The sequence below is a fragment of the Tricharina praecox genome (assembly GCF_024521635.1).
Source record: "Tricharina praecox strain CBS 144465 chromosome Unknown BZA05scaffold_26, whole genome shotgun sequence".
In the NCBI taxonomy this organism is placed as follows: Eukaryota; Fungi; Ascomycota; class Pezizomycetes; order Pezizales; family Pyronemataceae; genus Tricharina; species Tricharina praecox.
The window spans coordinates 136,367-162,089 of NW_026250428.1; the positions used below are offsets into that span (position 1 = coordinate 136,367).

General features: G+C 53.9%; 4 protein-coding genes across 4 annotated transcripts; 1 reads left to right on the top strand and 3 right to left on the bottom strand.

Annotated features, from left to right (window-relative positions):
- Positions 1-7,724: 7,724 nt before the first annotated feature.
- On the bottom strand, positions 7,725-11,203 carry BZA05DRAFT_145714 (uncharacterized protein). The gene is made up of 14 exons (XM_051478949.1): positions 10,889-11,203; positions 10,781-10,834; positions 10,671-10,725; positions 10,215-10,480; positions 9,862-10,147; positions 9,744-9,809; positions 9,554-9,684; positions 8,733-9,495; positions 8,580-8,684; positions 8,488-8,523; positions 8,343-8,437; positions 8,218-8,288; positions 8,050-8,146; positions 7,725-7,987 (listed from the first exon to the last, which is right to left on the bottom strand). The coding sequence occupies exons 1-14, from the start codon at positions 11,021-11,023 to the stop codon at positions 7,976-7,978; spliced, it is 2,172 nt and encodes a 723-aa protein (XP_051336440.1). The 5' UTR covers positions 11,024-11,203; the 3' UTR covers positions 7,725-7,975.
- Positions 11,204-13,874: 2,671 nt separating this feature from the next.
- BZA05DRAFT_458911 (Alpha/Beta hydrolase protein) lies at positions 13,875-15,732 on the top strand (the record flags this gene model as incomplete). The annotated part of the gene is made up of 8 exons (XM_051487619.1): positions 13,875-14,001; positions 14,061-14,251; positions 14,308-14,477; positions 14,532-14,706; positions 14,762-14,830; positions 14,875-15,400; positions 15,460-15,575; positions 15,631-15,732. 8 exons carry the CDS (start codon positions 13,875-13,877, stop codon positions 15,730-15,732), a joined length of 1,476 nt encoding a protein of 491 aa, XP_051336441.1.
- A 1,702-nt stretch (positions 15,733-17,434) lies between these two features.
- BZA05DRAFT_447808 (uncharacterized protein) lies at positions 17,435-18,310 on the bottom strand (the record flags this gene model as incomplete). The annotated part of the gene is made up of 4 exons (XM_051487193.1): positions 17,435-17,716; positions 17,784-17,991; positions 18,047-18,227; positions 18,304-18,310. 4 exons carry the CDS (start codon positions 18,308-18,310, stop codon positions 17,435-17,437), a joined length of 678 nt encoding a protein of 225 aa, XP_051336442.1.
- Positions 18,311-20,028: 1,718 nt separating this feature from the next.
- BZA05DRAFT_476432 (uncharacterized protein) lies at positions 20,029-22,665 on the bottom strand (the record flags this gene model as incomplete). Its single annotated transcript, XM_051488248.1, has 6 exons — positions 22,598-22,665; positions 22,372-22,543; positions 20,756-20,971; positions 20,536-20,689; positions 20,311-20,430; positions 20,029-20,256 (listed from the first exon to the last, which is right to left on the bottom strand). The coding sequence occupies exons 2-6, from the start codon at positions 22,470-22,472 to the stop codon at positions 20,029-20,031; spliced, it is 819 nt and encodes a 272-aa protein (XP_051336443.1). The 5' UTR covers positions 22,473-22,543; positions 22,598-22,665.
- Positions 22,666-25,723: the final 3,058 nt, after the last annotated feature.

Genomic DNA, 25,723 nt, shown 5'->3' on the forward strand with positions numbered 1-25,723 from the left:
ATTTAATACAGCAAACCTGGTTAATAATCTGGCTTCACCCCAGACACCCCCGGCCATTAACAAGGGGTATATATATGCAAATCCACCTTCGTCAGCCCGGAGTTAGGCATTCAGGATGCTATATCCACCAGCACCTCACGGAGAACCTGCACTCTGCGGAGGCCACGGAAGAGAGTAGACCACAAATGCTGCCGACCAGAAAATGATAGAAGAGAAGGGCATCATTAAGGTGGTGGCAGTGGGGCTACCAACAACAGAGGATCAAACGGGATGGAAAAACGACGAGGCGGTTTCGAAAAAAGAGGAATTTGAAAACCAATAACAATTGTGGAAGGACTGGTTGAGCGAGCCGGATTACCGACAGATACTGTTATACAAGTTGGGAGGAGAGTTAGTTTGGTCGTGGGAACAGGAGGATATGAGAAGGCAGAAGAAAAGGAAGATAAAACACCAGTCGACTAGATTTGTATTGGGGCATGGGGGAGGCGAATACCGCACCTTGTTTTACAGAGAGAGAGATGGACGGCTAATCTATGTGTTAAAAACAGGGATATCGAGACGACGCTGGCAAACATCCACGACACACATGGTCATTTTAGCACAGGTATCACGGCAGGGAGAGCTTTCGGGCAATATTACTGGCCTTTGAGGACTCACGATATCGCCACTTGGGTGGCGTCTTGCCCGATGTGCCATCGGACACGACCGATCAAACCGTCAGGACATCTCAAGACGGTGGTGCAATTCAGTCCCTTCGACATGATTGGGATGAATTACATCGGCCCTATCTCCCCGCCGTGCAAGACGACTGGCAATCGAATCATTCTGGTCATGGTGGATTACTTCTTGAGATTTTTATTCGCAGGAGGTTTCAAAGAGTGGCCATCGCAAGCGATGACTATAACGACGATCCTGGAGTCGATAGTACCAATATTTTGTTGGCCGAGGACGGTGTTTTGCGATAACGGCAGCCACTTTGTGGGCAAAGATTTCCGATCACTTCTCGAAAGCCATGGCGTGACGCTCATACCAGCACTTATAACATAACCTTCGTCAGTGGGATTTTCTGAACGCTATGTGCAAATGATCATGGGTAGGATAAGGCTGCAAGCTATGAAGAGGGGAAGCATTGATCATTGGGGACTCATGATATCGAATGGCGTAATCGACATCAACACCCGCCAGATCAAAATCCACGGATTCTCGCCAGCGGAAATCCTGTTAAGATTTAACCCGGCGTCATCGCACTCAACACCTGCAACAGCACGACAGTGGCTAGCAGCGGCGACATCTCTCGAAGATATTATCGGGTGCAATGCCCACCAATTTTGATTCTATATGATGAAGCGCGACGATGATGGCGAGCGAGCAACGAACCGGCTGTGCGAAACCCAAGACTCCAGAGAATCGAAATACGAACCTCGCTGGTCACCGCCGAAGGAGGTAGATCTAGTATTGGTTCGCGACAAAGCACTCGACAACCAGAAAGGCAATAAGCTGTTGCACAGATGGTCAGCACCTCGCATTTTGGAGCACATAAAACCGAACGGCAACACGGCGTACGTACGGAAAATTCACGACCCACCGCCGGACAAGACAAAGAATGACCACTTTGACGACTTAAAAGTCTTCGTTAAACGTTCGACTCGAAAAGATTCCGCCGAGATACAACCTGACAGCGTTAGCATCGAGTCTCGAGACACCAGGAAGCGAGGCGGGGCAACGCGCGTATATTTTATGGATGGAGGGGGATAAACTCCGGGTCGAAGCTTCATTCAGCCCGGGGAGTGAGAGAGAGTGGTTGGAGGAGAAGAACTCATAGAAGAGAGAGAGAGGAGATACATCGGCCACGAACTACTAACTGTTAACTTATGACCTGTGTGGATGGCTGGCATGTTTGCCAGGTAAGTCTGTCGATTATCCTTTGTTGGACTGAGATGGGGGGAATGGCTGAGCGGGTCGGATCAGTGATTGTGTGTTGGACTGCCTTGTGTTTTTTTCTTGTTTGTTTGCATTGTCATCTGGTGGTAGTCAGAGGCGGGTCAAGGAAATCCAGAGCGAAAGGGAGGCGGACCTGATGTTGATGATGGTTTAGAGGGGACAGTGAACTTTGTCGGCGGAGGATGAGCTTTTCAGCGGGGGGTGAACTTTGTCGGCGGCTGGCGAGCTTTTCGACGGAGAGTGATCACTTCTGCATGGTGGTAGAAATTCATCTGTCTCGGGGTCATGTGGAGCGTTACATCATGTTAGTAAGTGGTGGACTAGTGGTGGGAGACGAGGCACGAGGAGCGGGACGGACGACTCTCTTGTTTACCTTTTCTGTACTGAGACCAAGATCATCATCAGCAATCAATCGTTCACCCATCATCAACCCCATCATCACGATTCATCAAACAGGCCGCTCACCGTCCAGACAGCGTGAAGGTGGGGCCGCTCATCTGGCACGAGCGAGGCGCATGGCCGTCCGTTAGTCCTCGCGCCATCCAGCGTTACTCTACTTCGCCTTCCCCGTTTCGAAGCCAAAACGCTTTCCGGATGCCAGCAAGATCTACCGCCACGTCTACCGCCACGTCACGCCACCTGGCTGGACGTCGGCTGGTCGATCTGGGCTTCGCGTCTGTATCTCGCAATGCGGATATTGCCGCACGGACTGCTAGGAGGTAAGTCCTCATTTAGCTGGTTGTCGTTGGGTCGAAACCATCAACAAGTGAGGAAGTGCACCATGTGGCGCTCGGACTGGGCGTGGCCTTAAGATGTGCCCTTGAGGCGTGATCGCCATGCGTGCGGCTGGATGACGGAATGGCGATGTCAACCTTAGTGAAGCCCTGTAGCTATAGCCCCGATCCAGAATTGACCACCATATTGAATTTAAAGAATCGGAAAGCAAGTGCTTTTGTGTGCCCTTTGCCTCCGAATCAACTTTGCACCAGTCTGGAAACGCTCGGACACTCAACGATAGCTTTTCCGGGCTGAACGGCCCCGCACTGTGGCTGTGGAGAGAAGCCGAGCAACCGGGAGCCGTTTCGCGAGCATTGTGATCTTGTAGTCAGGGTTGCGGATTGCCGTTCGCGTTGATACCTCGCGAGAAAGGTGAGGTCCGTGGTAGTCTGGGGGCACTGCCAGAACAGCCGGCTTTCATGGTGGATGACGGCGGGATCGGCGTGAATTGCCCTTTCACCACCGCCGACCTAATTTACCCCGCAATTGCACCGCCCCTCATTCACTATTCACAACCACCTCCCCACCTCCAAAGAATACCGGCGAAACAACGGCCACTGTTGACCCCCCAGCCCTTTCACACCATATCTACCACCCAGCCCGTGTCTTTGCAAACTACAATGACTGCTGAACGCTCACCCCCTCCTCCCCCAAGTCTAAAAAATCTGCACCGCCCCTTGATGAGCTACTAACACACCATAGTCACAATGGAACAACCGCTTCCCGTCCATCTGATTCCCTCGGGCAACAAACATCCCAGGCCTCCCACCTTAACGATGCACATCTCCGTCGCCAAAACCACCTAGCAGCCGTCGGTGTTACCATCACAAGTTGGGAGGAGAAGAAGGACTCGAGAAAGTAGTTGAGTAGAGGCGGTGGTGTAGCTCTGTCGTGTGGTCCCGTCGCCGCGTCTCTGTGTCGCTGTGTTGCTCTGTCGCCGCCTCGCTGTGTCTGTCTATCCAAGTGACTAGTTCTCGTGCGTGTGGCGTTGCCACGTGAGGCTTGACGAGGCGACGTTACAGTAGAGATTACGTGGGCTTGGCGTCTTGTCATTGCTGGGCACGTGGCGTCCAGTCACCGGTTGTTACTGGGATCGCCTGTAAGGGTGCAGCAAAGATCCCAGTTCCCGAGTAGTAGATCTGAAGAGTAGAAGGTGGCCTACGTGAAGGTCGTGGATCACGAGAAAGCTGTTGCGAAGACTAAAGTTCGGCCGGATCATGAAAATTGGAAGATTCATGCCATTCGTTCCTACCCATGGGATTCAGATACCTAACCACTCAGCGGGGTAGTTGGAACTTGCCACAACAGTCAATCGACACAGTTGCAGTGACAGGGCACAAGATCCGCAGCCGCGGCTCCGGCGAGTGATATCTGTGAACCGCCATCCGGCCTCAAACATCGTAACTCATGACTCATGACTAGATCGTTGATTTTTAAGACTTCTTTCGCGGTGCTCATTCCTACTAGGGTACCCACGTTATGATCTATCATAAGCCACTTGTGTAGACTGTAGGCACGATAGGATTGTTGGTTGGGGCAGCTGGGCTGATGCGCACCGACTACCGGACGAATTGAGGTAATTTGTAAACGATGTGCTCAATCCTAGGTATTCGACATTCCCATCATCTGCCCCTTAGCTTGCAAGACTGCGGCCTGTCGGCACGAGTATGCCCTCCGGTGCCCAAGGTCTCCTCCGAAGCTAAGGTCCATATTGACGGCCACTATTTGGGAGGGAACCTGGGGTCACCTGTGGCAGTCGCAGTCTGTAGGATCTGGGTGACACGGGGACTAGGCCCGAGACAAACTGCGCTAGGTCCGAGAAATGTCACCCACGACAACCGACGCCCGAGCTGCCTGCATCCACGCACCATCCACGCACCATCCACAGTGTATACCACCCACCTCACACCAACCACAACCCCCCCCCCCCGGCTCGCCCTCATCGACGATGGAAGCCGGCAATCCCTCCCCCTCCTCTACGAGAGAACCCGGAGATCCCTCTCCTTCCTTGACGATGGAACCCGGCGATCTCTCCCCCTCCTACCACTTCCCAGCGGAGGTACTTTTCAATATCATCGATCATCTTCCAAGCATCAGCGAGTACCTATCTTTGCGCAACGTCTCTCGGGCCACACGAGCCGTATGCAACATGGTGCCTCTCACCACGCTGATTCGGTTGCTGCTCCGGTTTGTGGTGAGCTTGGAAGTAGCGCAAACGATAGGTGCCGTGTACAGACCGCTGTGCTTTTTGAAACGTCGGATGAGGGAAGCGGGGTTTGCGACCGGAAGTTGGACTCAACGAAGGCTGTATCGGCAGGTTAGGCGGGTGAAAGCTCTCGCGTTGGATATGTATTAAGCTGCGGGGGATGGTGTTTGAGGATTGGCTCCCTAGTGAGAGTTCGATGTGGTGGATCTTCACGCTTTTCGTGAGGTGTCCGGATGTAGTCTTTGACTACGGGATGCGTTTAGTTACATTTGGGCTGGAAATTGGCGACCGCTTGGATTGAGCGATAGAAAGAGCTCTGGATAGCCCTGTTGTATGTGGGGATTGTTAGCTTTTCTTTTCTCTGTTTCTGCGCGGCTCATGAGATACGGTGAATGCTGAGATGCTATCAGAGGAGGAATTCGATACCGGCTGGTGGTGGGATAATCACACAATATCACCTGCTCCTGCTCGACACTTTTTTTTTACCGTAAACTTCGTGTTCATATTCCCTCTTTATGCGGTCCGAGGAATCATACTTGAGCGAGGTTCGTCTCCACGACCACGGCATCCACGATCACGACACCCACGAGTAGTTTGAATCCGCCGACCTGCATGCTGCAGCTCCCACGAGACCCCATAGTCCGGAAGTGTCGACTTGCAGAAATGTCTGACTATAAACCCCCCTCGCCCCGCTCTCCTCATTTCTTCTCCTCTTCTCTTCCCCTATGCCCTCTCCCATTAAACCCCGCTGCCCTCATTCCACCTGTTTGCGATTCTTCACCTGCCTAACTATCACCACTTCCCGCTGACAACATGGGTTTCGCTTTCACCGTGTAGCTACTCTTGAAGTCCGACCGGGAGTCGCACATCGTTCATCCTGCTACAACGTTCAAAGTGAAACCGCTATTCATCGTTGGAAGAAGTGACGAAGTCCACCCTTAAAACCAGCACTATTGGTACGTACATTGTTCATAGAGGTGGAGAGTATATAAGGTATAGATCGCCCGGCCCTCTCCCCCGGTAGAACAGTAATGGAACGATTGAATCCTGCGTTCCGACTCGCGTGGAACTCAATACTCAGGGGATTGGGATGAATGTTGCCGCATCATGAATGGCTCTGCGAAGTGCAGATTTCGATTGTGAATTGGCGACCTCTCATTCCCGCTACGCTTGTGATAGAGAGAGATCTTCCTGTTTTATTTCGCATGCAGCCTATCTAGACTATGGCGAACCAACGAACTCCTTTTCCTTCCCGCCTTGGCCAGTCGGGGGGAAAGCCCCGATACCGACCAGTCCGATGCCGCGCCCCACTTCCCCTGCCCCATCGCTTCTCCCCCGTCTTCCGCTTCCGCTCCAAGACACTATCACCGCGTATAATCATCTCCTCCTTCCTCGCACCGGCTGCAGACGCAGTACCCTCCTGGGCACTGTTGCTATGCCCCCGACGCCTCATCCTCATCCTCCTCCAAGTCTGGTGGAGCTTTCCTCCCCACATCCGACGTTACGCTGGTGATCGCTATCGGCATTGATACGAATGCACTCGTCGAGTCACACCGTGCGATAGTTGTACTTGGCTCGACCTTGCGGCTGATTACTAGATCATTTGAGCGATGCTGTCGCGATGTCATTGAACAGCAGCCAGCTTCTGGATTGCAAGAGCCGATTGTTCTGTAGAACAACACAGTCATCACGTACTCTACACTAGAGTGCAGTTGACCGTCCCACCTGTGTAGCAGTAGTCCGCAGTCATAGCCGAGCGGTACTTGACGCCGAGTACCCTAGCGCCACCACTGTGGCACATCCCCGCCATTCTCCACGTTAGTTTGTGGCGCACCATGCACCGACCACCCCCGCCATTCGCAGTCGGCTTCGACGCATGCGTCAATCTGACGTCCGAACTGTCCGAAGGCGGTGGAGCGAGCTCGGTCGCACCGCACTTGATACCTAATTTACCAATGGACCTCCATCTGTCAGCCTTCTCGCACCCTACCCTCGCCAACGATACCCACCGCACACACTAGCCGATACTCCGAACCATCCTAACCTTAGCGACCTCCACCTCCCCTCCCCGCCTTAATGTCCAGCACCCCATCAATCCCCATTTCCCACGCCACAGCTTTAGCTCCCACCGGCGCCCTCCCGCCCATCGCCGCTCCCTCCCTTCCTCCCTCCATCTCTCCTCTACCTGGCTCAACCTCCGCCTCCGCCCCCACCATTGACCCTTCCCACCACCTCCGCCTCAACCAGCACTCCCCATCCTCGACTACTTACTGGTCCCAAGAAACACCCCAGACCCGCCTCTTGGCGCTACGCCGTCACTTATTCATCACCGCGCACCTCCAAGCGCACCTGCTGTCCATGAGCCGTAACCACCCAGCTTCGCGCACCGCGCGTATAGAAGCGTGGGTCTTTGAGGCGCAGCTAGCACATCGCGCTGACTGCCGGGTGGAGGATTGTACTCGTACCAGCGGACATGGTACAGACTCCTGGGTGGCGCCGGTGCTGTTCACGTGGAGTAGTAGCACGGGCGTCGTAAGGTGGACGAAGTAAGCTCTTGCTGTGGAGACGCCCGGGGGCTGGAGTGGGTTGCTGACAATGATGAAGTGAGCATACGACGTATGACGTCGTGCTTAGGGATAAGGCTGTTGTTGCTGTTGAGGTGGTGCAGGGGCTGAAAAGCGAGATAGCGGCTGTGATGCGGTTGTGGAGTAAAATTGTCACTACTAGGCGGAGAACGGGGAAGCAGGAGGGTAAGCGGAAGGATGATGGGCTGGAGGAACTGCCGGTACGAGAGCTTGTGTGGTAGAATACCGTACCAAGGGAAGCTGTTCACCTTCTTCGCGCACGTGATTACACCGGTTGCGGAGGAGAACATAATATCTGAAGAATACCGTGGTTTGGCGGGCTCCAAAGCGCATTCAATTTCTTTGGTAAAACATGTTCTGTACACTACAACAGTCCAATCGATACATTCCCAACTCGTACGTTCCCAACGCCACCCTCGCCAAAATCGCCACAGTTGCCACCCCCACCACCACCTCGATACCCAGTTCACTCATTGTCCTGTCACCCGCGCTGTTAGCGGAAAATGACCATCGATGTTGCAGGAAAGTGGCTTGACTCACAAAGATAGAAAAGCAATTCTGCAACACGGTATCGATCGCGCGCACCTGCCAGCCGGTGTCGGCCATGTTCGCGTTCGTGTTGCACATCAACGTCGGCCTGTGTCGTGTCGGGTTAGTCAACGATCTCGATCCCGAAGATAAAAAAGAAACATAAAAGGGCGGCAGTACCCAAAGCAAATGGCTAGGTTCCCGGTGTTCATCCGGTTCGTGTTTGCATGCTGCTGGACGGCGTGGAGGTGCTATGAATCGTCAATACCGGGTAGTAGGAGTTCAGATGACCAGAGACAACCAACCAGAATGAGACGACGAAGAATGGCGTAGTTAGGGTCCGGCAGCTGGTTTATCAATCCGTGCAACGCATCGCGGCGGCTGACGGGATCGTCGATTTCTGCGACACCTGTTAGTGCCTGCGGAACCCAAGGGAGCGGATTGACGTACTGGATGCGCCGATGAATTGCGCGTAGAGTTCGTTCGCTGGATTTCAAGTCAGCGGGATACATATTGGATCTGGGGGCTGGCGACTGTCGTACTGATGACTGGGTCCGGAAGCTCCATCAGGAACTGCTTCAACACACTCGCGACGCTGTTGACGTCGTGGAAGAAATCTTCGGGACGGCGGAAGTCCAGGTTCTGGTCTGCGTCACATTAGCATCCACTCCCGGGTCGACGCGGTCCCGGCTTACCATTGTCAAACATGATCTTGATCTGGTCGACATGCTTCTTATCGCCCGAGAGACGGTAGATGCCCTCGACGTCGAGCCCATAGAGTTCCACTGCCTGTATGCACTCTTCGATCACCTTGGGAATCAGGAGATCATCGCGTGCAAACAGATCGTCTAGGGATACTCCGAAGATCGGGTTCAGAGATGTAGGGTGCACCGCGGTTTGCTGCGAATCCGAGCGCAGCATTGGTACCTGTCCGGGGTGGACGGGCTGAGCGATGGGCAAGGTGACCGGCTGTTGAATGACTGCTCCAAACCCCCCGCCATTTGGAACCATAGCGCTCTGGGGATCTTGCGGGGCCATTCCTGCTGGTGAATTGAGTTGGACGGGGCTGCCACGGTTGCCGTTGCCATTCCCAAGGAGGTTGCGTATGCCACCCTGTATGCCGCCCTGTATGCCACCCAGTACGCCTTGCGGGGGGGTATTCTGCGGGATGCCGTATTGCTGATGGGGTTGCGGTTGCTGCAGAGGTTGCTGCGGAAGTTGCTGCGGAAGTTGCTGTTGCTGGAAGTGCTGCTGCTGCTGATGTTGCTGCTGTTGATACTGCTGCTGCTGCGGCATATGCTGCTGCTGTTGATGTTGCTGTTCCTGGTGTTGCTGCTGCTGGTGTTGCTGCTGCTGGTGTTGCTGTTGCTGATGTTGTTGCTGCTGATGTTGCTGCTGTAGATACTGTGGATGTTGCTGCTGTTGTTGCTGATGGAATGGTTGTGTTGCAACGAGACTCTAAGACACAATGTTAGATGAAATACTCACTACCTGCCTCTTTCCACCCCATACGTACCGGGTGAGGCTCGAACTTGAGCTCTGGTTCCTTTAGAGGTAGTGGCGTCTTCGACGAGAACTCAAACAAGAAGAACTTGAAGTCGTTGTCATTGTCGATGAAGCCCACCATATCTCGGAGCGTGCGCGTTTCTAGTCCACCAGGCATCAGTCTACTGCTTGGCGCACAGAGGACTCGATTTGCATACCACGTTCTGGCTCGCCCGGAGGGTTTATCGTCAGAGCATTCCTGAGAATGAGTTTCTCGTTGAGTTCGGCTGTATCCGTTAGCGATCATCACGGTCCGTAAGAATATCCAATCACACGCACCGTATTTCTGAAGATGTACCGTCAAGCCGGCATCGCACTCCCGGACCAGCTCTCGCAGAGCACCAACAGCCTGCGGACGGAGGGCTGCAACCAACTCTTGTCGGTTGGCATTCGCGATCTGCACCTTGCTCTCGTAGTCGGCAGAAGCAGCCAGGACGCGTCGGTGAAGCTCCTCCTCGTGCTGCGACCCGGATCTGGATGCCTTGAAGCCGAACGACTTGGTAGGTCGCGCCCCGGTCTTGACGCGGTCGTATTCTTCTGCACAGCTGATGTATTTCGCTTTCGCCTGTCGCCATCGCCATCAGCCAACAGGTCCCTCCTGCCCACGTTCTCGAAACCCGGGAACAACGAACCTTCTCCGCGGCCTGCTCTGCATCATGCGCCTTCTTCTCAGCTGTAGTCCCAGTCTGCTTCCAATGCTTGCGGTTGCGCTCCATGTTGTTTGCCAACTCGAGCATCTCATCGTGAATCTGGTGTAGAGCCAGCGCAAAGTCGAGACCATTCTCCGCCAGCCGATCGTGCAAGCGCGTTATCCCCTCGAACTGATGTCCGTACGATTCCTGCCGGCAGTCCGGTCTGCGCAGCGACTCGATGGTGGCTTTGCATAGCTTTCGGATACCTGCGCGAAGATGCGGTCCGTTAGCGAACTGTACGGGAGAACGCACTAGCTTCTACCCCGCGCTTTCCCCTGCCTCGTCGCCAGACACTCAACGCGTGAGAGGCCTCGGCTCGGTGGACGCGCATTCGCACTCCGGCCCAGTCCGTCACCCCGCCCCGAAACCTCCCGTAGATAGACAACCGTCACGTACCTTGCGCCTGGTCGTCCTCCAGCATCGCCCGCTTCTTCAAGAAAACCGCAAAGTCCTATCGCACACCTAGTCAGCGGTAGTAACACGCGTACACCGCGGTGGGAACACACCCTGCTCGACGAAATCGACTGCTTCAAACGCGTAAGGAGTGCAGCGACACCGATCTATTCTCTGTCAGCGAGAGCCGCAGCGACCGCAACGGGAAATAGTGCGCGCACCTCCGACCGCAGTATCTCTGTCAACTTTGCGGCCGCGCCGTCGTCCACGAGCGCGCTCGCGCTCGCCGCGTCCGTGGGAAGCGAGGTCATCAGGGTAGGAGGGGTATCTTTGTTGTAATCGGCAACCGACGCCATCGCTGCCGAGTTTGAAAAGACGAGGTGGTGATGTGTTGAGAGGGTGGTGGTGGCAAGAGGCGCAGTGGAGAAGAGTAATCGCACGCCGTGCTACGCAATGGCGATCTCATGCAACCTGGCCGGGGTAATGACGCGGCATTCCCGGCCGTTCACCGGAAGGTACCTTTGAGGCTCCTGTGCTATGCGACTCGGCTGCATCCACACAAAAACACTTCGGAATACTACCACCTCGCGTTACGCTCCTTGCGACGATCGACGACGATCGACCGCATCCCCTCGAAGCGCTACACGATGAGGGAGGCCATGTCATTGGTGGTGATGGGATGTCGACGGCTACAGCACCGGCTTTCTGAAGAGAATGAGCAGTACAGGACGACTCCGGTGGCGGTTATCGAACGCTACGCACGGACGGACCATCCACCACCGGCGGGGACGGTAACCTGTTGACCGCAGTCAGACTTGCAGGCATCGCAACGACGCGCCGGTTTCCGATCGCTATGTACACGCGCCGGGACGGCCCACCACCGGTGGAGACGGCAACCCGGTGACCGCGGCCACAGATTTCTGAAAGAGAAGGTACTAAACGAGGGTAAATCGTCGTGATGGGGGGCCTTATCTCCACCGAGGTGCTATTCCGTCGCGGTAACTTCGCTAACTGCTCTTCCAAAACAGAACACGGCCAGGATGACATGTGTCGGCGAACCGATCGTTTCGTCCGTCGAGAAGGCGCCACGGCGAACGCCGACAGAAGCGACCAGCAGGAAGGCTCGCTTAGCACCCATCCTCTTCGGCAACGACGACGACTTGTACGGCCACTCTTCGAAGCATAATACCGTCAAGAGGGACGTGTTCTTGGTGACGATAGCGGAGGGAAGCCTGCGGCCTCGGGTTCCAGAGGAGGAGGACGAGGAGGCCTGCCAAGCTTCGCCCGACGCCCCGTGGAGATGACGATTTGCCGACTGCGACACAACCTTTCCGTGTTGAAAATGGACGAGGTAACTTGGCAAGAGAGAATCTTCGAACGGCAACTGTGGCACCGAACTTCAGGTGCGGCGGCGGAGGGTTTATGGCGTGGAAGGCCTTGTCCTAGGGCGAAGAAACAAGCTTGACGCCGCCCAACACAGTTCGCTTAACGAGGCCGAACAGCGCCGATGGTGACAACACCCAAATCTCAGTCTGATTCCATGATACTACCATCCGTCAACCCCAGGATTCAGTGCTTGTTTTCAGGAATGGCAGTGATGTTGGGTGGGTGGAAAAAATGCTTCTTGATCTCCAGCCCCGCGCAGATAAGCTGGACCTATGGAAGAGTGGTGAAGGATACAGCTTGACATTCAACACATTGTACTCTACTCGAGCATGATGTCGCTGTGAAATTGGTTATTTGTATCACTTGAGACTACAGTGCCATAGTCTCAGTCGTCCCACCCCATTTGCCCTGGTGTGAGACCATTGCCTTCCATGCTCGCATTACCGCCACCGGTAACCTGGAGGACATGATACGACGTACAACATCTGTATGATTTACGCATCTCAATAGTCGGGACGAACGGTGGTCCAGCAGTTGGTATCAATTCCTGGAACAACGATGGGCCGACTACCTAGACGGGGAAGCGAAAGAAGGTCGCGTACCAAGAGTGAATCGTGTAAAGCCAGGACGATACTAAAACTCCGCCACCCGTTACCGATAATATAACAGATTGCCGAAGATCATTCTTCCGTGACGATAAGCGCAAATTCCAACAAGCCCATTAGGTCCCAGTTGTGTGATTAGATGGCCTAAAGTCGTGCGCGAGACAACTCCAGCCGTGACTCGGCACCAGCCGAATTTATACGCTTCGTCACGGGCTTCCGCTGGGCCACCAGGCGAGACGAGATTGACTACCTCGGTGACTAATCATATTCTCCGCGAGTGATACTTCATGAGCGCCTGTGGTATGAACAGAATCGCGGCGGCAGAACGGTCTGCGATTCAATATATCGTGCCAGTACTATGTCCTGATTGCGCCTGATCAACAGCATGTATCTCTCCATTTCTCCCGAGCCCAAGAGATGCCCGGCTACCTGTACAGCCTACCCAGCGTTGACGGTCTCCTTCCCCGCTAAAAGACGTTTTTTATATTCGGGTAGGGCACGGGCTCGGAGGATTTCCCGCACAAGGTGGGCGATACATACCGACGCTGCCGGTGCTAGTGTAGGACCAACGAAGATTAAGAATGAGCATGTGAATACCCCGCCAGAACCTACCTTGTAGTTACGACCACTCATAACACACCATAACCGAGCAGCAACACTATATATCACTCGCATCAACCGGTGGAAGTAAATTCTTGAAGATTATTATGATGCTCACATCTCAGCCATGATCGGATGTAAATCAGAATGATTCGGGGTTCAGACTTTTGGGATATCGTATTTCGGGAACATCACCCTGCGATTGCCTGACTATTTGCCCCTAAGGCCTCCGTAGGCTGGCGTTGGGTGTCGACTCAATGAGCCTCGGCAACTACTGTACGAAATATGTCTTAATTTTAGACACACCTACTACTTACATAGACACCCGTGATGGCCAAGATGAATTGCGGGGTACAGACATACCCCGTGATTAATCGTTAGTATGGTACCTGCAGCGTGATTAATATGCAGAGACGCAACAGAGTTCCCGATTCACTTGCCCCTCATTACTCAATCGTCATTCAATCCATCCCAATCTATGGTTAACCTAGGTCGAGCGTTCGTCTCTGTGGCGGCCGGTGCTCCTCGGCATCTGGAGTACCTCGGCCAGTTCACTCATTCAAAAGCGTAGAATCTTCCGCCAGCAAGGAAATCTTCAATTCGTTCACCAGTCGTCATGTATTCACTACTACTAGCCTTTTTCACTGGACTCGCCGCGGTTGCTGCTGCTCCCGACGAGCTTCAAGTCGTTACCACCGCCGGTCCAGTCATAGGCCACTACGCAAAGAACGGCAACCTGACGAGTGAGCAAGGACGAGTGCCAATCTCGCCTTCTTTGGAACTGACGATGTTATCTCCACAGTCGTGCGCGAATTCCTAGGAGTCCCATACAGCCGGCCTCCGGTTGGCGAGCTACGATTCCAGCCTCCACAGCCACCAACGCCATGGTCCGATCCGGTGGTGGCGGCGAACTTTGGCGCAAGTTGTTGGCAGTCCCCGTTCGAAGTTGGTCTGATCAGGCAGCCGCCGCCGAGTCGCGAGTCGGAAGATTGTGTTCGTCCTCCTTGCAGTGCCGGATGGGTTCGGGCGTGGCTGAAGATGGGAAATAGCTCACAGTTAACGTCTGGGCACCGAGTAAGTCGAGGGCAACCAATGGAGGTGCCGCCGTCATGCTGTGGACCCATGGAGGTGGGTTTGCTTGGGGCACCAGCGAGACGAACATGTACAATGGTGCCAACATTGTACGAGATCATGAAGGCGTGATTGTCGTATCGTACAAGTAGGTTCTCTGCCAGACAACTGATGGTTTGCCTGCTGACCGTATCACAGCTAGTAAGTCGAGGCTCGACCGGATGCGAGAGGGAGATTCATACTCATGTTTTAGCCGTCTGAATCTGTTCGGATTCCCGGCCGCGCCTGGACTGAACGCCACGCAACTGAACCCAGGGTTGCTTGACGTGCGGAGGGCCGTCGAATGGGTGTGGGACAACATCGCAAACTTCGGAGGGGTACGTGTCGATGGCTTCGTTCGAGTGATGAACTATGTGGCTGAGATGTCAACAGGACCCCCACAAAATCACCATCTTCGGCGAATCCGCCGGTTCCGCAGCTATCGACGCGTACCTCTACTTCGTAAGACCATTCCGCGCCTCTCGCCACCCATACTGACTATGCAGGCCAAAAACGATCCGATCATCCGCGGCGCAATCCTGCAAAGTGGTGCAATAACCATCCCCTCCGGATCAGGTGGAGAACCCAGCCGCTTCGGCCCGCGCACCATGAACTGGAACAATCTTAGCGCAGCCGTCAACTGCCCTATCTCACCAGCTGCCACGAATCTCGAGTGCATCCGCAAACTCCCTGCAGCGACGCTATTCAACGCCACAGCACGCTACAACATCTCCTTCGCCCCCGTGGCCGACAACGGAACCATATTCTCCGACACCGCGCACCGCCTGCAACGCGGGAATTTTGCGCGGGTGTCCGTTCTGATCGGGAGCAATGATCAGGAGATTCCTGGAGCTTCACCCGCCGCGGTCAACGCCACGCTGACAGGATTCACCTGCCCTGCTGCGAAAAATGCCGCCGGACATGCCAAGTTCGTGCCCACGTGGATGTTCCGCTGGTTCGGTGACTTTCCCACGTATCCTGGTGCCCCATCGCTGGGACCATACCACGGAACAGAAATCTCGAACATCTTTGGTAGCGCATCCGGTTCCAATCTCGTGAGAATCCCACAAGCGGCTGACGTGAGGGTATAGGCACCTTCAACTCGGCGATCGCAACCTCGGAACAAATCGCCTCGAGCAAGTACGTCCAGGCGGCATGGGTAGCATTCGCGAAAAATCCGACACGAGGACTCGCTAGATATGGCTGGGTGTGTCTTCCTCTCCCTCTGGTGCATGATGCGAGAGGCTGACGGTTTATGACAGCCCACCTATAATCCGTATAGACCTACACTCGTCAGACTGGCGGTCAACAATACCGCGAAAGCTTCGTTCGCGATGCCGGCGACGTATCATTCCGCTTGTTGAGTCCGCGCGCTTTGAGGATATAATACGGCGAAGAATGGGATGCCGAGAAGTCTAGTTGTTAGCTGGCTATATTCTGATTATTACACTCTTTCTTGGCCTTCACGTGCCTCCAGTCGCTCATGGTCCGGCTTATCATGCGATCTTGTGCTGAAAAAACCATTTAACTACTCCTCTAGTCCAACTCTTGCCGGGAATGCTATTTACAAGTCCTCCAATGTGCAGCCCAACCATCATGAAAATTCACTGTTGGTACTCATGTGCAGGAAAGGATGAAATTCGGTGATTCTCGAATACTACAGGCAGCTTTTGGCTGAGTTAAAGTAAGACACGTCTAGTGAGCCGAAAAAGCCTCGGCTGTCTCCAGTGATCGGACTCCCCAACTGGCGAGGTGAAATGTTTTAGCTACATAGATGCATGAGATATTACTCGTTGGTTGGCTTCTTTTTTCGAACAATTTAGAGCTTGGGTTCGAGTTGGCCTGGTACATGAAGATACAGGCTCGTAACTGCGCAAGACGAATGTGGAAGGCGACGCGAGACCGACATCACTATAATGACCTCATATTGGCGGATATGATGGTTGCGCACGGTACTGATTCTCGATGCTCTGATATTCGTCCTGGAAGGGGAGAAAGAAGAGTAGGTAAGCTGTACCAAGCTATGCTGCTGCTTCACAAGTAGTCGGTGTTTCGGATAGTGCAGGTGGATATTTGGGAACGATAGACGACTTCAGGTAGGAGCTGGAAGCAAAAAGCTGAACCGTGGCTCGAACCAAAAACCTTCACCACCCCGGTGGGTGGCTTGGAAACCCCGATAGATGGACCGCTGTCCATGCTAACTCCACCAGGTGCGTGACCATTAGGCCACACAGGCATTTTTCCGTGCTGTAAATTTACCACGCGCGGTTATGAGCCCGTGAGAGCTCTGCCACGTTCTAACACAGCGACTAGAGAGCAGTGCTGCTACCCGCCAAATATCATCACGTTCATTAGCTCGACCCTCCGTGATAGTGACAACTTCGTAGTACCTGTGCAGCTTGACGGCTGCGTTGTACGCCCGTAAAAGGATTGACCTGCGAGGTGCCAACAGGACTGTGAAATTAGAATATTCCGCCCAGTCGGGCGTATTCTATGCCCTGGACGGGTACGAATTTGTCGCGCCCGAGATATCATGGACTTAAGAGCTCTGGAAAATCCAGACTCCAGAGGGGGACTGTGGCCCCGTTACGGGGAAGAGGAGGTTACTGGGAGGGTGAAAGATTGGGTAACTTTACACATATGCCCTTCTGGAGCTGTACGGATCCACCCATCTGGAGCTTTATCGATCCACCCATGCCCTCCAAGCACTCAGTGACATCCAGCTCAACTCCTTCCCTCCTGCTCACCATTCAGTTCACCAGCCATAACAGTGCTAAACTCTGCGCATGCCCAAAGCCTGCTGTCGAAGGTACCTAATTATCAACTTGACGCAATATATCTACAAGTCACTAGAGCTCTACGAAACAAAAGAAGACGCCAAATTGCGGCTCGAAGAAAGCCGTAACCGAATAAATCGTTTCATTCTAGAATCTGGAGGACATCACCGAAGTACAGCCTCTGCTCACGACTCCTCGTTCATGTCTTCGTCCTCATTCTAATTTTAATTCTTGCTCTCGTTCTCGTACTTCCCCTCCCATACTCCCTCCCCTCAACCGGGAACATGTTCTACGCGCCAACTACCCCCGCTACCAGCACAACCAGCAGCGTAGTACCATAAAAGCGGGTCTCTGGTGACAGCTGGCTTGCCCAGGCGTCAGCGCCGCGGTGAGGCGACGCGGTTATGACGTGAACCATATCGGATGCCTGCTTAGCCGGTAGCGGGAGTTCCACCGTCACTGCCCGGAAATACTCGCTCTTGTTGCTGACCGGCCACGACAATTCTCCCGGGATGTGAACATCCGCGGGGAAAGAATGTGTGGCCGCGTTGAGCTTCGCCGATGACCACATCTGTGCGTCGTGTGCGCACTGTCCTAGCGGCGCCGTCGGGCTCGCCGGAGGAATTCGTCAGGGATACAGGGCTTGACGAGCAGTGGTCGTCGCTCGAAGAGACGAGATCCCGAATAGGAGCATCGCCGCCACTAGGAGTGCTGCCCGACTCGGCCAAATCGGGTGCCTCGCTAGCGAGGACTCCCGCGGTGTCGGCGATAGCAGCATCAGCTTCTTGGGCGGCAATGTTGACGGCGGCGGCAGCTCGGGCGGCTGCCCTCGCAGCTTTGCGGTCGCTTGCGCCCTTGTCAGTGTACGTCCAATGATCCCGGAAAATAGAAATAAACCAACATCCGTCCCGGGCGCTCGTGGTTTGGAGTACTCGGCGACTCCTCGCGACCCTCCGCGTCTGTGCTGCCATTTTCGACAGCTGCCGGTGGGGTGACGTCGGCGAGGTGTCCCTCCAGCCGCACGCAACGGGCGTGGAGCTCGGTGCACTCCTTACGGAGCGAGTCGCATTGGGGGCGAGCCGCTGGTACTCAGTGTACTGCTTCCTGCATCGGTGTGTCAGTAACGATTTCCAACGATGATATGGGTAGTAGAAAGACTTACCATGAGAGGCGGGGAGATTGGGTGTTTTCTGGAATCACGAGAGAGATTTGGTGATGGTTGTGGGGATGCAAACTGAAATTAGTAGCTGAGAGATTTATTTCTGATCGAGTTGTGACTTGTACCATGTAGGAGGAAAAATGTTTGTCAGCGAAGAACAGCAGTGAGACACATCATAATAACTAACTCGCTGTAGCCGGGCTGCGGGCTGGCTTTTATTGGGCTGGGCTGTTGCCTGAACTGGTTGTATGTAGAAGAGAGGGAAAGGCGGGATTACCCACGACTTTATACTAGAAAACGGTGTAGAGTTGAAGCTTCTGAGGCTGGTAGGAGCCATTGCATTTCGTTCGTGGTGAGGCTCAATCGCAATTCCAAGGCTGAGGGGCATGTCGCCCAAATAGGTAGGTAGCTTAAATTTTCGAGGATACCACGTTAGATCATCGATATTATATGGGCACTGTCGTGAGGATAACAACCTTATCCTCACGGAAGCAGTAGCCATCGCCAACCTCTACGCTATGGCCGATATCATCCTGACCTACACGCTTTGGCGGTGGCTTCTCCCAGGGAGACGACGGTGGTACAGAAGTTTGGAAACTCAATCCTCCGCTGTAGACCGGCAACTACTAGATGTCAGAGTTGGACTTCCGAAATCAACGACGAACGCAAGAATGCTGGCTGGCGATACATCCGCGACTATCTTCTTCGGCTACCCGAGTATTCGGCATATCATAAATCAATCCTGATTGTAACCGGAAGAGCCATCACGTAGAAGTTCATGAAGTCACGCTCGTGATCTAGCGAGTGCTTTCCTGTAAGCCCCGCCTGTATAGGGCAGAGCCTGATGGTTTGGATACAAGACAAAGACGAGGGAGCGTCTGTTTGAGAGCTGTCCATAGTGGAAGAAAGAACAGAAAGATCTGTGGACGAGGGTCCGTAAAGCCACGGGCCGGCGCACGGAAAGATTGAAGATCAAAAATCTCCTCGCGAATCAAGAACGTGGTGCGGCTGTCCTCAGTTTCCTCGTCAGCAAGGACGGGGGTTGGAGGATACGCCTCCTCGGATCTAGCGAGCGAGTTCGAACTTCGTCTGTTCCCACACTGATCGGCTGCAGTTCCGGTTAACACTGTAATCGGATATCCTGATGTTTTGGTATTTGTGTCCATGGACGTTATCGAATATCTAGCACCGGAAGAGCCTTGTGGAGTAGTGTGCGTAGCGAGAGCCTGAGGAACAGATTTCTTCGTAGCCCGACCCGTATGGATTCTCATTTGCCGCCGATGCGTCAATTCGAGGCTATCAGAGCACCATCAGATGAGAGAAGCGTAGCCATGGGGTCCTAAACGTTGAGGTAGATATCATCTATGGTCCTATGGATATCTACCCAGAGCCTGCAGTAGAAGATATTTGATTATCAAGTTTGACGGAAGACATTTACAAGTCGCTGGAATTCTACGAAGCAACACAAGAAAGAACTTGACGAAAGCCGCAACCTAAGAAAATGTTCCATTCTAAATCCTTGAGGACAGCACCGTAGTACTACCTCCGGCACCGCCTTCGCCTCCTCGTTCTCACCATGACTCGCGATCCCGTTCTCCCCTTCTTCCTCCCCCTCGTTATCACTCTCTTCCTCGTACTCGTTCTCGTCCCTCCCTCCCTGCATCACCACGCCGGATCTATGCGCTGACAGCTCCCGCAATCAGAACTACTAGTAGTGTAGTACCCTAGAAGCGGGTCTCTGCCGGCAGCTGGTTCGCCCAGGCATCAGCGCCACCGGGACGTGAGGAGGTTTTGACCGGAACCATATCTGATGCCTGCTTAGCCAGTAGCGGGAGTTGCACCGTCACTGTCAGGAGAAGCCAGATCCCGTACAGGAGCATCGCCACCACCAGGAGCCCTGGCGATACGGTCCGAATCCAGCGCAGGTGCAGACAGCTTCTCTCGGTCAACATCTAGGTTGACACAGTTGCCTCCTGGTATGGAGCTAGATCACTATCCAGGTCAACCGCAACTTCCTGCTCGTGCTGCACCGGAGCGGCCGACGGCATCGCAGCTCCCGGTCCGCCGCCGAAGACAGCCTCGCGGCCATCCTGGGGGAGGCTGGGATCCAGTGCCCGCATACAGAACTTCACCGATCAGTGTGACTTGCACACTGACTGAGAGCAGCTCCGGCGCGTCACCATCGGATTCCGTCAGTCGGTAGCAGCAGGTGGTGATTCGATTGGATCCACCGAGGAAATTGCGGGAGCAGAGCTGCCCGACTCTGTCAAGGCGGGTCTAAGGGCCCCCGCAGCGTCATTGATCGTAGTATCAGCTTCTTTGGCCGCGGCGATGTTGACGGCGGCGGCGGCGGCGCGTGCCGCAGCCCTGGCGGCCTTTCGGCGACTTGATCCCGTGTCAGTATACATCCAATCGTCTGCTGGCGATGCCGAAGAATCCTACATGCGTCACGGGCGGTCGGAAATTGGAGTACTCGGCGACTCCTGGCGACCCTCCGCGTCTGTGCCGCCGTTGTCGACAACTGTCACTGCGGCGGCAAGTTGCCACTCCAGCCGCACGCAACGGGCCTGGAGGTCAGTGCACTCTTTACGGAGCGCGTCGCACTGGGAGCACCCTGGCTGAGCCTGCGCCTCGCGCAGAAGCGACTGGTACTTGTTTTGCTGTCGCCTGTATTCTATCAGTAACTATTACCAACGACGGTAGAGCAGGGAGACGCACCATCAGAGGCGGGGAGGTTGGGTGTTTGCTGGCATCACGAGGGAGATTTGGCGATGGTTGTGGGGATGGAGGTTGCAATTAGTAGCTGAGAGATTTCTTTCTGGGCGAGTTGTATGCAGGTGGTTGTATGTAGAAGAGTGGAAAGCTGGGATTACCCACGAATGTATACCTGTAGATGGTGTGGGATTGAAGCACCTGAAGCTGGTAGGAGCCATTTGATTTCGTTCGTGGCGAGGCTCAATCACAACTCCAAGGCTGAATGGCACGTGCACGTGCACGTATGTTGCCCAAATGGTGAGGTAGCTTAATATTTCACCGATACCAGCTTTGAACATATCTGGAGTAGAACATCGACGCATAATAACATAACATCGGCAAACGTCTATACTAATGCCATAATTGTTTGGAATAATAGTCTATATTGCCATAGTTTCTCCGACGTTTCAAACCTGCCACTCAATCCCGGGCCTGCCGAGAAATGAAGAACACATAGAGGAGAGAGAGGAGATGGGGTTCACCGTCTATTTGATAGACGATGTCGGGAAAGAAGATGAAGCAGGAAGAGAAGAAGAAGACAACGCCGCCACTGGTGTGGGCTTGGTGGACAGCGAAGGAGAGAATGAGGAGATGATTGTGAGGAATGCGGTTGCAGACGCATGGTGGAGCAAGATGTAGGTGCAAAGGGAGGAGCACCAGCTATACCACGTCCCGACAGCTTCCCGAGGCACCTTGATATTCCCCAAGGAACGGAGGCCGCGAACGAGCCTGGGTAACATCCACTATATTCAAACTGAGGCAGCTATCGAGAGCTGGTTTACTACGACAACGTTGACGATCGGATCCCATCTTACGAAAGAGGAGACTACTAAGGCGGAGGAAGGAGACATCAAGGCAAAATAGAAGCCAGTTGATTTTGTGGATTAGGAAGGCGGCAGCGAAGAGGGAGAGATACGTACGCCGGACGATAATTCGGAATATTGTTTGTACTTAGACAATGAGAGCGAGGCTGGAACGGAAAGAAAGCGCAAGCTGGTGAAGAAGGCAACGGTTAGATCTTTGCGGAATCCGCCGGAGGGATGCTTCGAGAGCTGGAGTCATGTCTCTTGTGCACCCTGGGTGCTGCAGAGGCGCAGCATAGGCAGAGGTGGCTTGCGGCCTTCAGCGAGCGCAGGAGGGAAGAGACCTTATTGCGACCTATGTGCTATGTAGGGGGCCCGTTCCAACCACGATGCGGTCAGCCAACGTTTATCTGTCTATGCTGACCACTTCTCTCTTCATGTTGCCGGTCTGTGGTCATCGTCAGTCCTGATCAGTTCATCAGTTCGTCACCTTGTATTATCATCGCTAACATCCCATCCGTGTGCCTCTCAGTATGATTCGAGCGATCCTTGCTAAACAACGTCGCCATCTTCGCTTTGTCAGCGCCATTACTGTCGATGATCTTCGCCATGCCTGACGCATGGGGAGTCCCAGCAACGGCAGTACGGAAATGTGGCAGGTCGGGGGCTCGGGACTGAAGAGCTATTCTAGTATCAGCCGCCATTCTCAGTGAACGTTTTGGAAGGAGTGACGAACCCCATCCTTATAATCAGGCTTATCCGTACGTGGATCGCTCGTGGCTGGGGAGAGTATGTAGACCGTCGGTTTCTCCGTGAGCATATCCATACAAGACTTGAATCCTTTGTGCCGGCTCCGTGAAACTCAAAAGAACGTAATGAGCCGAAGGAGATTAGATCAACGTCATCGATCCTGCCGGAACGGGCCGTGGGAACCTAGTGCAGAAGGGGTTCGTGTCTACCAGTAGCTTCGGAGCAGTTGGAAGAACAGAACCATCGGTCTCCGGTGAAGCTGGCCCCATGCTTGTAGGCGGCAAAGGTGATGGTGTAGGTGGCAGTCGCGTGGGCGCTGTGATATTCCGTGGATAGGTACGTAACGTCATGCTGGGTGTCGGGCAGATGCGAGATGACGCTCGGATCACGTGATATGGAAGCGAACACTCTCACCGTTCACGTGCACTGCATCGTTCCCACATACTCCTCCACCAGCATCCCAATATACAATCAGCATCGCCGTCGCGCTCATCTTCCACACCGTCCGACTGATTTTGTCGTCTCAGCCCGTTCACCCGAGCAGTCTATGAATGCAGTCATCTCGCCGCGTCGACCGGACATCAATCGGGCATCAACGGTACCAGGCAGGATGGTTCCCCAATGGGAAAAAAACAGAGTGAGGGGCAAATTGAGGATTCGCTTTGCTGTCACGCCCTTTCTTTGATCTTATTCTTTCATGTCACATTCTTAATATCCTGCCGTGCAATCCAGGACAGCTCTTCATCCTTTCTGCGTCGGTGAACCGACTACAGCCTCTCCTCCACCCACAGACAGATGCCGGTACTGTCCTTCGATTCGACAGCACCTACCGCCTCGTCGCCGTTGCCTGAGAGCTCTGTGAAAACCGCATCATGCCGCGCCGACAGGACTCAAATCGCGAATCCACGGTGTCAGCATTGTCCCGTATAAAACAGAGTACGGATCGGATTTCCTAGCGCGCCCTTTTGTCTTCTTCTTATTTCCTCAAGATTATGTGAGCCGCGGGTCATTCGTGGGACATTAGAGATACGGGGTTTTACCAGCTGGTATCTTGCGGAAACGAGTACATACGCATACGTACCGTGGGGCAAAGAACTTCGCACAGGGTAGTGTCATTCAAGCAAGGTGACGCTCTGGGTCTTAGACCGCCGCCTGAGATCTCTGATTAGTGGTAGCCAGCAATCATCACATACAGTGACATTCCACGACCGGATGCCGCGGGCGCGAATGCCAATCGTCGGCTTTGAAGGTGTTGCCGACCTGCAGTCGGCAATGCTAACAGTTCGCCCCGTGTATCATTTATGTAGCGAGAGAATGCAAAGAATCACCAATAGTTACGCTCGGGCTCGCAAATCATGCCTCGAAGTCTTCGTGCAACCGATACGAGGACAAGCACCTGAGAGTCTATGTGAAATGTAGTTACATGAGGAAAACCTGAGCGATAACGGTACTTAGCCTCTCCTCACTACGACCCGACTATCAAGTGTATGAGCAACCCTATCTAGTGTTCGAAATCATCGTCTGCTCCAATTTGCAGATTGTTCTTCACAAAGTCTTGTTTCTGGTACTTCTCCGCTTCATTTGCCCCTACTGGTGGGGACACTCAATTAGTAATTACTTCCTCCTTTGTCCCACACTTCATCCATCACTCCACCACACTACCGATTCATCCACACCGACACATCCACACCAACTCATCCACACCGACTCGTTCACAGCGACTCATTTACACCAACTCATCCACACCGACTCATCCACACCGACTGAGCGACGCACGCAGCTTGCGTACCTGGACCAGCCTCTTGGCTATGACCCGGCCCGAATCGCTGCAGTGCTCGACATAGTCCCACGGAAGAGGCCAGTGGGCAGCCTGAGGCAAGTTGTGGTAGGAGATGAAATGCATCATCTCCGTAAGAATTGGCTTCAAGTCGACGCTGTTGTTGATCTGCTCGCAGAATTCGCAGATCCGCAAGTCGACGTCGCGATTGTCCTCGGGGGTGACGACCAGTGCAGGGTACACCAGTAAGGTGAGCACCTCGATCTGGTCTACTTGCTAGGTTATTTTAGGTCTAGCTTATTGTTTTTTTATTGCCTGGCCTTCAAATTTCCATGATGCCCGACGAATTGTCGTCCTATGGATCGTAGCCGAACACCATCCGAATGGCGCCGGCTCCTTCGGATATATTGCGAGCGGTATGCAATATCTGGCGCCAGAAGGCCACCTTGTCGCCGGACTCTGCCAAGCTGGTGTTAACTGCGGTTCAATTCTGGGACCTCACAAATAGCGGTCTTACTAGCGGCCATCGTTCTGAATCGATCCCACACATCGTCAGTGTGTGGCAGCGCCCTCGGTACAGGGTACCGCCTGATGAGCTCCATCCTTAATTCACCGCCTGTGAATTCATCATCTTTGATTAGCCGCAGCCAGCTGGCAGCAATCATGACATCAGCGACATACCTGCGGCAAGATCCAACCAATTGTTCGGAAAGCTGCAGCTAGTTGGCCGGGAATTGACAGCGAAGAAGCAATGAGTGTAGATGAGATCGACGACCAGCAGCGTCTCATCGCTCTTGGGGGCACGAATGCCCTCCTCCGCCCTGCGGAGGATTTTTTGTGGGAGGATAGATTTGGCGGGAACATGTGCCCTTGTTTACTTCAGCAGTAAAAATAAAAAGTGAGTGCTGGGAGAAAAAAGCCGAAGTGGCTGAGATGGTGAAAAGTAGGGAGAGGGTTGTGTGGTGGTAAAGACAAGGAAGGGTGTGCGGTCGCCGTTCTTAAATACAGAAGGATGGTTACACTAACACGCCAAGCGCCTGTGCGGTCACGTGGACTTTGAAGGTCACAAACTTTGAAAGGTCACACACGTTCGATCATGAATATTGTCTGACACATCTTGCACTGTCGTCTTGGAAGGCTCTTTTCGATCCTCGGACGTGGACTTTGGACGGAATTGTTGCCAAGATGATATGTCTGGTTGTCGACCAGGGTGCTGCGTGGTTACGCTCGTTTGTTTTGCACGTTCATTCTTGCTTTGTTTGATCGTTGCCGTCTGTCTGAGCGGTGTTGTGTCGGTTGACTTTGCTAGTGCCGTCGCATCGGGTCTATTGGGGT

What these genes read in the sequence shown, in the direction of transcription:
- BZA05DRAFT_145714 (XM_051478949.1), bottom strand. Translation starts at nt 11,023, where the DNA reads ATGGCGTCGGTTGCCGATTACAACAAAGATACCCCTCCTACCCTGATG. An exon ending in AGTCGATTTCGTCGAGCAGG is followed by an intron (nt 10,726 to 10,780) that starts GTGTGTTCCCAC and finishes GGTGTGCGATAG; the next exon opens with GACTTTGCGGTTTTCTTGAA. An exon ending in GGAGGACGACCAGGCGCAAG is followed by an intron (nt 10,481 to 10,670) that starts GTACGTGACGGT and finishes ATCTTCGCGCAG; the next exon opens with GTATCCGAAAGCTATGCAAA.